At 37.4% G+C, this 12,255-nt stretch overlaps 1 protein-coding gene across 1 annotated transcript in view; it reads left to right on the forward strand.

Moving 5' to 3' along the window:
• Positions 1–2,190: 2,190 nt before the first annotated feature.
• The window catches only part of TSEN15 (tRNA splicing endonuclease subunit 15), a 38,430-nt gene continuing 28,365 nt past the window's right edge, over positions 2,191–12,255 (forward strand). Inside the window, exons 1-3 of the mRNA XM_059904103.1 lie at positions 2,191–2,358; positions 4,562–4,643; positions 4,925–5,060. Coding sequence (XP_059760086.1) covers positions 2,236–2,358; positions 4,562–4,643; positions 4,925–5,060 — 341 coding nt within the window. The 5' untranslated portion in view covers positions 2,191–2,235. The remainder of the gene's footprint in view (positions 2,359–4,561; positions 4,644–4,924; positions 5,061–12,255) is intronic.

Below are 12,255 nucleotides of genomic sequence, written 5' to 3' on the forward strand. Positions count from 1 at the left end.
ACTTACCTCTAATTACTTGAATTAGTGTCAGTGCTCAGTGCTTCAAGAAGCCTACTAATTTCAGTGTCATTTGCTCATTTAGGGCTTAGCAGCTGCTTGTAGAGGTGAAGGTTAATGACTTTATTCAAATGTAATACATTCTAGGGCAATTTATGAATCTTCATGCACTTCTCCTTATATGTAATGCATTTTTAAAAATGCATTCAAGCTTTTTATCTGGTTTTAAACAGTTTGACTTCAGCATGGACTTCATTGTGTTTATTTTACTTGGTATTCATTTAGCATTTTGTACCTGCGAATTTCTTCCATAAAATTTGGGGAATTTTTAATTTCTTCCATTTTTTTCCATCCCATTCTATTTCTTTTCTCTTTCTGGTATTTCATTTACATGTATGTTGGATTGACTGATATCATGTGGCAGGTCTCTGAGGCTCTGTTTATTTTTAAAAAATCATTTTTCTCTTTGTTGTTCACCTTGGATGATTTCTTGGATGACTGCTCTACCTTCAATTTCATTTAATTTTTTCCTCTGTAATTTCCATTTGGCTGTTAAATCCAACCAGTGAATTTTTTTTATTTCTGAAACTTTAATTTTTAGGTCCAGAATTTCCATGTGATTCTTTTTTCTTTTTCCCTGATGAGATTTTTTTTTTTTGTCTCCTGAGAGTTTCATTCACTGAAAATATGTTTTGTTTTACTTCATTGAGGATAGTTATAATAGTTACTTTAAATTCTTTATCTGTCAGTTTCAACATCTGATTCATCTCAGGGCCAGATTCTACAAAATGTGATCCACTTTCTTGATTTTCATTTGTCAGTAGTTTTGAATCATATCTTGGACTTTATGAATAATAAGTTGTGGAGGTTCTGGATTCTATGACTTTTCTCTGATGAGTGTTATTTCCTTTGCATTAGCAGGCGATTTTCTTGGCTAAATTTGAACTATAAACTCTGTTTCTTTGAGGATAACCCTAGCCTCAGTTCAGATCTTTTGTTTTTAACAGAACTGCTGTAATTCTGTTTCAGGTGGTTCAGGATCTGTCAGAGATGTGAGCAGAGTTAGGGGATCCTCTCTCTGGCTCCTGCCCTTTTGGGATTTCTTAATTTCTTCAGCATTCAAAGTTTCCTGGCTTCACTTTTTTGGTTCTCCAGAAAAGAAAAACTGGGAGTTTTCGCACATGCACCCCTGCTGCCAAAGAGCCTGCCTCCTGGACCGCACTTAGCTCCAAGCTAAACTCCAAGAAAAGGGCAGCTTTCGTTTATGGTTCCTCATCTGCCCTTCTCCAAGCAAGCTTGCCCTCCCCACCAGAGTCATGCTTCTGTTCGCATTCCAGGGTATTCTGCTAGTTGCTTTTTGTATTATGTCCAATTTTTCTAGATGTTTTCTGCTGGGGGATAGTCCAGTAGGGTCTTAGCCTGTCATATTTGGAAGCAGAAGCAGTTCTATCCCCGCCTGGCATTTTGACTCTTGAGAGTCACTTCTTGCCTTGGTTAATGCAATACCTCCTAACCAGTCCCTGCTTCCACCCTTGACCCCTAAGGTCAATTCTCAACACTTCAGGAAGAGGGATGCTGTGAAAACATAAGAGCAACTTCTGGCGTCCCCCCATTTCACTTTAGGGATTTAGGTAAATGCTTAAAATGTCCTACTCTGCCTGATTGAAACTCCTCGGCCTTGACTTCCACGTCACATGCTTATGCTATGCTGGTTTGCATCCTACTTTTCTGACCGCTCGTGTTTCCTTTTAACAACTCGTGTTTACTCTTGCTCCTCTAACCCTGAAAGGTCGCTCCACCCTAAAATTACGGTCCTTGGCAATCTGGTCTTTCTCCTTTCCACTTTCTTCTCTGGAGATCTCATCCACTTCTACACTTTAAGCTTACATGTCAGGGCAAAGAAGCCTTAAGTCTCCCCCACTTTCTCAGCAGAGCTGCAAACAGCGCTGACGTAAGGAGAATTAAGGGCTTCTGGATTCGGGGTATTCTTGAACCTTCTTCTCGCTAGCATCTGCCCAGATTTGAATAAGCGCAGACCGAAAGGGGAGTGCGTTTGCCCAGGTTCTAGCTATGTTTGTCTGCAAGTGGGGCTGATAGAACTGTCCTCCCAGCATCTGAGCTCTCCCGCGCCAGCGCAGCGGACGACCGGGAAGCGGAACCCAAACGCGCGCGCCTCTGCTTCTGGCCGGGCGCGGAGAGCGCAGCGCGGTGCACCACGGGCGCACCGCACGGCAGGGCATGGAGGAGAGCGGTGAGTCCCAGCCGACCGCGGGCTGCAGCGATGTGCGCCCGAGCGGCGATCGCGGCGGCGGCGCCCCCTCATGGGCCCCCGAGGACGCCTGGATGGGCACGCACCCTAAGGTCAGGAGGCGCGAGAGGAGCAGGGCGCCGGTCCTGGCCTCTATCCCAGGCGGAACCCACGGGCCGTGCTCGCCTTTGGGCCCTTGACTCCCAACCGCATGGGATCGCCGTTTACGCGCGAACCTCACCGAAGGGGATCCTTTATGCTCACCGCCCGCTGCAGGCAACCTTGTTTTTGTTTGTTTAAATGAGTTGAACTCTTGTTCTGACACCGCCCCCTTCCCACTCCCTCAGACCATTCTTAGCTGGAGGGAACAACATTGAATACATCGCCCCTCAGGCCAGATAGTAACCACTCCACTAATCTGAGTTTTGCTGTCTAGGGCTCGTTCTGGGGATGGTCTCATTTAATCCTCACAGTGACCAAGCAAAACAGTTGGTGGGTCATGGATAAGATGTAGTAGTCTACAATGATTAAGGTTTAGGCACAATCCTCATTTGCCTCTGCTTGGCAAATTGCTGCCCTGTACCAGTCATGGCCCAAACAATGAATGGACAGTGAATGGATATAAGGGTTTTTGTAGGAATATCAGGGACTAGATACTTTGGTCTAGTAACTTTAGTGGAATTGCAGTCTTCTGCTGGAGAGCAATATTTCATAGATAATAATCTAAAAACAGTCCAGAAAAGGAACAATTTGAAGATCTTTTCATCTTCTCTTGCTTGATTTTATCCTCCTGCTCCGATCCCCTTATTTCCCCTCAAGGTGAGATAAACAAACACTAGCGTGGAGATGTTATTCAGTGCGATAAAAGAACCAAAACATGAGAGGGATCATGGTGGTTAGGAGCATGAACTCAAAGTTAGACCGCCTGAGTTTGAATCCTGGTTCTGTCACCAGCTTTGTGATTTTTTTTTTTTTTTTGTGGTGCTAGTTGTTTTATCTCATTGTTCCTCAGTTTTCTCATCTGTAAAATGGGGAAAAGAATAGTACTAACCTTATAGGGTTGTTACAGAATTAAATCAGTTAATATTGGTAAAGCACTTGACATATAGTAAACACTACCTAAGTGTTTAATAAGTGGAACAACAGTAACAAATTTTAAAAACTTCTAGATTTGATGTTACTATTTATATTGGTTGTTTGATTTTTCAGCTCTGCATTTGTATTATTCAGTTTGAAAATTACTTAGGTCGATCCAGTAACGCAGTATCAGATTTATCATCCTCAAACGCCATTTTGATTATATTATTCCCATGCTTAGAGAATTTCCTTATGGGTAAAATTCAAACTATTAGCTTGGCCATCAAGACCTTGCCACCTGGTCCCCAATTGCCTTTTCAGTGTCATTTTCAAACACGTTTAAGGTTTGAGGAGGACAGTTAATAACACCCCTCTTTTCCTGTACCTGTGCACACTTAGAAGGACGCCGATGGGGAAGTGTGACTTCAGATCTGCACCCAGGCAGGTCTGCTGACGCCTCACTTCTGCATTGTCCCTGCTTCCCCACCTAGTCACTGACATAGCTCAGATACCTCAGGCTTCTCCTGCAGGAGCAGGCCCCTGAAGAATGTTTGCTCAGTGCTGAGCAACAAGTCTGAAAGCAGCAGCAGCTTGCTTGGTCCTTTAAAAACCAACAATTAAATAACTCCCTACTCTTGAGTGAGCAGGGGTGGGGAGAGAGGCCAGGAGTGGTCTTCTTGCAGACTTCCTCCACAGGCAAATAAGAGACCAGGGAAATAGAGGCTCCCACTAACATGCGCCAACAAAAGTTCTACTAAAAAATGTCTCTACTCCTGGCAGATAGGTTTCTTTATAGGCCCTCGAATATGTGTTGCTTATTCCCACCTTTGTGTGATTACTCACACTGTTACTCTACCTTCTCTATTTATTTGAATCATACACGACAAGTCCTTCAGGGCCCAATTTGCATCCCACCTCTGCCAGGAAACATTCACCAACCAAGCCACCTGAGTGGAGCTCCTTTGACCTGTTGTGTCATGTTTTTTTACTCCACTCACTTGGTTTTTAGTCACTTACTGTCATGTATTTTTATTTACCTACAGTTGCAGGTGTGCGTGTGTTTACCCTAACAATCCATAAGTTTTTTAGAGATAGGGATCAGGGCTTAATTGCCATGTAACTCCCACTATACCTATAAGGGAGTCTTATATATTATCTATTTAATGAATAGTTGTTGATTGAAAGAAAATATTAAGAGATTCTTCCTTCTCTGTTTGACAATTACATTTTGATTTTCAGTATTTAGAAATGATGGAATTAGATATAGGAGATGCCACCCAAGTTTATATAGCATTCTTGGTTTACCTGGACCTCATGGAGAGTAAGTATTTGTTTTATTATTGTTTTGTTATTAGGGCGGTGGTGGGGGGATGAGGAGTTGGGTTGGCATATAGCATTTATGCATTTGCTATTAATTTTGTCACTGTTGTGATTTCTTTATTCCTTTACATTGGGAATTACTGGGTAACAGAAAATACTAGAATGATAAGGAGACATAGCATTATAAGTGATGTTTGCTCAGCTGAGTATTAGGTAGGTGTTTGGAATTTTTATCTTTTATTTTTGATAAACATTATTGTCCATTCAATGATGCACTTTCAGGTAAAAGTTGGCATGAAGTAAACTGTGTGGGATTACCAGATCTCCAGCTCATCTGCCTTCTTGGTACTGAGATAGAAGGAGAAGGGTTACAGACTGTGGTACCTACACCCGTCAGTGCTTCCCTCAGCCATAACAGGTGGGCAGGTGATTTTGATCTTTGTTTAACAGATTAGTCCCTTTCCTGAATAAAGTGCTAGGAATCATTAAATTAGAGGTAGTAATATATATATATATATATATATATATATATATATATATATATATACACACATATACATACACACACATATATATATATAATATTTGTATACATTTTGTAAAATTTTATCTTCCACTTTTTTAGTTAACTCCAGGTCACAACAATGAACACTTACATACAGATACAAACAGAGCATTTGTCATTTACACTTTTCCTTTGAAAATAAAATATCTTAATATTCTGTCTAATATTGATATATCACAGATGCTTCAACAAGTTGGTTTTAATTAATGACAGAGATTCTGTAGAGATAGACATTGGAAAGGTTTGAAACAAGGAATGTGGTTAAAAACAATCTTGATTTTTCCCTCTCACAATGTGTCTGCCACATATTGTTAACGTTTTCAGATAATCAGCTGTTCGATGACTGTAAAAATTTGGAGGTTTTGTTCGTTTCCTCTCAAAGCATTTGTAGAGGTAGTAATATATTTTAAAAGGAATTTGGGGTACAGGGATCATTGCTTTACTCCTGGTTATTTGAGAAATAAGTTAAATATGAGTATTTAGCAAGTATTCATTTACTGTAAAGTATTACTGTATTTTTCATGTTCATTGAGAATTGTTTCATTTTAGATCTTTTTAACTTTATAAAAAGGCATGTAATCATTTGAGGCTCACTTTATGTACTTAATGTCATAATGCTAACATTGATCTATTGTGTATTTTGGAGGTGGGAGGCTGCCATATAGCATTCCATCGTGTGATTGTACCACAGTTTTCACACCTACTCTCTTGATGATGGAGTGTTGCTAATGTTCAACTTCAGGGGGTAATTTCAAACTGCTTTCCAAAGTGGTTGCCTCAATTTACTTTCCCCTGCAATGTAAACAAGATCTTTGGAAGCTGTGTGGTCTCTTACATTTAGTATTCTCAGACTTTTAAATTTTTGTAAGTTGAATGGCTTATCTCATTGTGGTCTTAATTTGCAGTTCTCTGATATTGAACATTTATTTATATAGTTAATATTTCCTCTCTTGAGAAATGTATTTTCATATCCTTTGCCTACTGGATTGCTTATAGTTTTCTCATTGACTTCTAGGAGTTCTTTATATATTCTTTTTTTTTTTTTTAAATTTTATTTATTTATTTATTTATGGCTTGTGTTGGGTCTTCGTTTCTGTGCGAGGGCTTTCTCTAGTTACGGCAAGTGGGGGCTACTCTTCATCACGGTGCGCGGGCCTCTCACTACCGCGGCCTCTCTTGTTGCGGAGCACAGGCTCCAGACGTGCAGGCTCAGTAATTGTGGCTCACGGGCCCAGTCGCTCCGCGGCATGTGGGATCTTCCCAGACCAGGGCTCGAACCCGTGTCCCCTGCATTGGCAGGCAGACTCTCGACCACTGTGCCACCAGGGAAGCCCTATATATTCTTGATAATAATCCTTTTGGTTGTGTTTCTGAGCTTTAAAATCTGTCTTTCAGGTATCTTTTGATGAATACAGTTCTTAATTTGAATATAATCATATTTATCCATTTTTAATAATCAATATCTTTGTATCTAATTTAAGAACTATTTCCTGTCTAAAGGTCTAAAAGAAGTTCACCTATATTTTCCTAAGAGTTTTAAAGTTTGCTTTTTTTAATGGTATGAGAGGAAGGCTAGGAACCCTATTTTCATTTGGATAACCATTTTTCTCCACCTCCGTTTACAGAATATTCCCTCCTTTCCTTATTGTCCAACATATCATCTCTGTCATTTTCCAAGACTCCCTCTATGCATTGATTTGTTTCTGGGCTCTCTTTATATTCCATTAGTCAATATATTTATCCTTGTGCCAATACCACATTTTCCTAATTGGTAGCTTCATAAGAAGTCCTGGTATCTGGTTAACAAGTCTCCCTTTTTGCTTTTCTTCTTTAGAAGCTGTGGCAGGCAGCCTCTAAGATGGCTTCTTATAATCTATCCTTCTGACGGTCACACTCTTGTGTAATTCCCTTCCCTGGAGTGTGGTCTGGAGTTAGTGACTTGCTTTCAATAAATAAAATTTGGCAAAAATGATGGAATGTTACTTCTAAGATTAGATTATAAAAGACTATGGCTATTTGGGGTCTTGTGTTTCCATACAAATTTGAAAATTTTTTGTTCTAGTTCTGTGAAAAATGCCATTGGTAATTTGATAAGGATTACACTGAATCTGTAGATTGCCTTGGGTAGTATAGTCATTTTAACAATATCAATTCTTCCAATCCAAGAACACAGTATATCATTCCTTCTGTTTGTGTCATCTTCGATTTCTTCCATCAGCGTCTTACAGTTTTCAGAATACAGGTCTTCCTGACTTCAGACTATACTACAAAGCTACAGTAATCAAAACAGTACAGTAGTGGCACAAAAACAGCTACATAGATCAATGGAACAGGATAGAAAGCCCAGAAATAAACCCCACACTTATGGTCAATTAATCTACCACAAAGGAGGCAAGAATATACGATGGAGAAAAGGCAGCCTCTTCAATAAGCAGTGCTGGGGAAACTGGACAGCTATGTATAAAAGAATGAAATTAGAACATTCTCTAATACCATATACAACAATAAACTCAAAATAGATTAAAGACCTAAATGTGAGCCTGGATACTATAAAACTCCTAGAGGAAAACATAGGCAGGACACTCCTTGACATAAATCTCAGCATTCTTTTTTTTTGATCCATCTCATAGAGTAACGGAAACAAAAGCAAAAATAAGCAAATGGGACCTAATTAAACTTACAAGCTTTTGCACAGCAAAGGAAACCATAAACAAAACGAAAAGACAACTTACAAAATGGGAGAAAATATTTGCAAACATTGCGACCAACAAGGGCTTAATTTCCAAAATATACAAACAGCTCATACAACTCAATATCCAAAAAACAAACAACCCAATGAAAAACTGAGCAGAAGACCTAAATAAACATTTCTCCAAAGAAGACATACAGATGGCCAATAGGCACATGAAAAGATGCTCAACATCGCTAATTATTAGAGAAATGCAAGTCAAAACTACAATGAGGTACCACCTCACACTGGTCAAAATAGCCATCATCAAAAAGCCTACAAATAATAAATGCTAGAGAGGTTGTGGAGAAAAGTGAACCCTCCTACACTGTTGGTGGGAATGTAAATTGGTGCAGCCATTATGGAGAACAATATGGAGGTTCCTTAAAAAACTAAAAATAGAGTTGCCATATGATACAGCAATCGCACTCCTGGGTATATATCCAGAGAAAACTCTAATTCTGAAAGATAATGCACCCCAGTGTTCATAGCAGCACTATTTACAATACCCAAGACATGGAAGCAATTTAAATGTTCATTGACAGATGAATGGATAAAGAAGATGTGGTATATATGTGTGTGTGTGTGTGTGTGTATGTATATGTGTATATATATATATATATATATATATATGTATATATACATAATGGAATATTACTCAGCCATAAAAAAATGAAAAGAATGAAAAAAGAATGAAATAATGCCATTTGCAGCAATATGGATGGACCTGCAGATTATCCTATTAAGTGAAGTAAGTCAGAGATAGACATAGATATCATATATCACTTATATGTGGAATCTAAAAAAATGATACAAATGAACTTGTTTACTAAACAAATAGACGCACAGACATAGAAAACAAACTTATGGTTACCAAAGGGGAAAGAGGGGAGGGACAAATTTGGAATTTGGGATTAACAGATACACACTACTATATATAAAATAAACAACAGGACCTACTGTATAGCACAGGACACTATATTTAATATCTTGTAGTAACCTATAATGGAAAAGAATCTGAAAAAGAATATATATGTGCACACACATATATATATTTTTTCAGGTATACAGCAAAGTGATTCATATATGTGTATGTGTATGTATATATATATATATATATATATATATATATATATATATAGTAAACAACTATACTTCAATAAAAAAAAAAAACAACTATGGTTTCTGTCAGGCACTCTCTCTGACTTCCTTGTTCTGAGGGAAGCCAGCTTCCCTGTGAACTGTCCTAGAGAAAGTCTGAACGTAGAGGAGTAAAGGTAATTACTGATGGAGCAAGACTCTTGAGAGGTGGGGAGTGGTGGATTCAAGAGACTAGTTGAAGAGATTAATATTGAGCTAGAGGAGGAACACCTGAACCTCTGAGGCTGTGGGGCAGGTAGAAAGGACAGAGGAAGACATAGGTGTATCTGAGTGGGTTTACACACAGGGAAGAGGACAGAGCACCGTAAATTCTAACATGAAGCACTTTGATAAACACCTATTCCTTTCCTAATTCTCTATGATAAATGCATATTGATTTAATAGAAAGACCACTGGACCAAAGCCATAAGACCTAGGTTCTGGTCTTGACACTGACACAACATTTTCTTTGATGATTGGAGACACACCTAAGTTTTCTGAGTTTCACTTCCTTTGTGTTTTATTGAGGGATATAGATTATCAGTAGATAACATGTAAGATCCCTTCCAAATCAAAGCTACCATAATTGGTTATTTTCATTGTGTGTATTGTGTAAAATTATATTAAATTAATTTTTAGATTTCTATTAAATATTTTTTGTATGTGTGATTTGTTATGAGAATTGTTTTTTGATATATCAGGCTATTTATACCCTTCTTTGAGAGGCTCCTTACTCAGATTTTTCTGTGTATTTGAAAATCAACACACAACAATTTTACTAGCATTATTTCCAATAATGCTTCTTCTGTCTAAAAGACTTAATAATTCACTCCTTAAATCTCTCCCTTTGTGTCTTTTAATTACTCCAACAAATATCATCCTAGCTAGTATTATTAATATACTATTTGTTTGGAGAAGGAACTACCATTTAGAATTTACCTGAATTTAATCCTAAAAAATAAAATCAGTAGCCTGTTTGAATCAAATCATTGCATAAGTCTAGAATAAATTTGTGTCCTATTAATTTCTAGTTTTTCCCAACTGGTGATTATTGCTTTTCTAGCTTTTTAAGTTTGTTTTCTTCTTTAAATAGAATTAGTTGGAAGGTTAACTTAGTAATCCATTTTTATACTCTTGCATTTAATAACTCAGAGGGCTTAAGTCTGTGTGTTTTTTTCTATATAAATATTCATAATTATATTATGCAGTGGAATAATAATACACAAAATAGCACAAATGAGGCCCAATACACATTAGATTTATTATGCCTTTTATGGTATAAAATTTTCTCAACTCAAAGTATGCAAATAACATTTTAACAAAGATTTGTGTGTGTATGTTTGATTTCATTTCTCAGTTTTTAACAGGAGTGATATTTTTAGGTAGTAGGCAAGCTTTTATCTATTTTTACTTCTATGTGTACTTTGTATATAAAATGTTACATATCTAACAGAGTTGCTGCAATTTCAGACGTTTGTGGTTAATGTAGGAATTTTCCTTCATTAGTAACACAAAGAAAATTATTGACTTTGAAGCTTTGGCAGCCTTGTATAGGGAAGAAATTCATTAAGCCAAGTCCTAAAAGTATTTGGGTAGGAATTTATGAAGGTAGCTCACCTTAAAAAAAATACATTTTTTTAAAATTTAAGAGAACAAACAGCTCTTACTTTATCTGATAATAAATCATCTACAAAAATAAATCACTCTGTGTTCACTTTTAAATATCATTACTGTCAGATAATATTGCTTGGACTTTTTAGTTTAGCAAATATTTATAGACAATTATGTGTCAGGAAGTGATCTAAGTGCTAGGAATACCGTGTTGATCAAGACAGCCTCTTTCTTTTTTTGAGGTATAATTGACAGGCAACATTATATTAGTTTCAGGTATAAAACATGATGATTTGATATTTGCATGTATTGGGAAATGATCACCACAATGAGTCTAGTTAACATTCATCACCATACATAGTAACAGAATTTTTTTCTTATGACGAGAACTCTTAAGATCTACTTTCTTAGCCACTTTCAACTATGCAATACAGTGTTATTAACTGTAGTCACTATGCTGTACACTACATTCCCATGACTTATGTATTTTATAACTGGAAGTTTATACCTTTTGACTCTTTTCACCCATTTCACCCACTGCCTCTGACACCCACCATTCTGTTCTCTGTATTTATGAATTTTGTGTGTGTGTGTGATTCCACGTATGCATGTGATCATATGGTATTTAAGACATTCTCTTGAAAGTAATGTTCTAGCACTAAATGTTGGCTGGAAAATAAATTTTATTTCATTTTTTGGTAATTGTTAGATGAGATCTGGTAAAAACAGAATTGTCCTTTGTTCAGAGATTTAATTAACTGTAATTTGGGACCACCTCCACTTATTTTATTGTTAGGTAATTGAATAACAAGGGTAGTGGAGTACTGATAAGTACTTTACACAAGGTTGTGTCAGGACCCAAAAGAAAGACAGAAAAAGCCTCCTGAAAGTTGTAAGACACCATGTTTTAGTAGGACAAGTGCAAGTAGTTAAATGTGCCTGCCTGCCTAGCATGGAACCCAGTTCAGAGTAGGTGATTAATGGCATCGATTAAGGCCACTAATGAACAAATGAATGTATAGAGCTCACGAGAAAAGAAGGGAAGGATGGGACATGAGGCGGGAAGAGTTACGTACCTCATGAAGGCCATCACTGTTTTCACTTTTTTGCTGTTACAAATTGTACTGTAACAAAAAGCCTTGTAAATATATCCTTGTTCTCATGTATAAGAGTTTCTCTAATGTAGAAACCTAGAGGTGAAATGGCTGGGTTATATAACATTTATACCTTCATCTTTACTGGTTATTACTAACTTGCTCTCCAGAAGGTTATCAGTTTATGGTCCCACTGACAATATATAAGTTTGCATAGACTAGGAGAAGAGATTTACTGACATATAGCTGACAAAGATTAATTCAGAATATGTAAATAACTTCTGTGCCTCAAGGAAAAAAACAACCCAAATGAAAAACATGGGCAAAGAATATGAACAGGCAGTTCATAGAAGAGGAACTCAAATGCTCAAATCTATTTGTAATCAGGGAAATACAAATATAAGATGTGCTTGTTCATGTTTATCTTGATGATGCAGAAGCTTTTCGGACAGTTTATGTTGTTATTGTTTGACAA

The sequence above is a fragment of the Balaenoptera ricei genome, chromosome 1 (assembly GCF_028023285.1).
Source record: "Balaenoptera ricei isolate mBalRic1 chromosome 1, mBalRic1.hap2, whole genome shotgun sequence".
Lineage (NCBI taxonomy): Eukaryota > Metazoa > Chordata > Mammalia > Artiodactyla > Balaenopteridae > Balaenoptera > Balaenoptera ricei.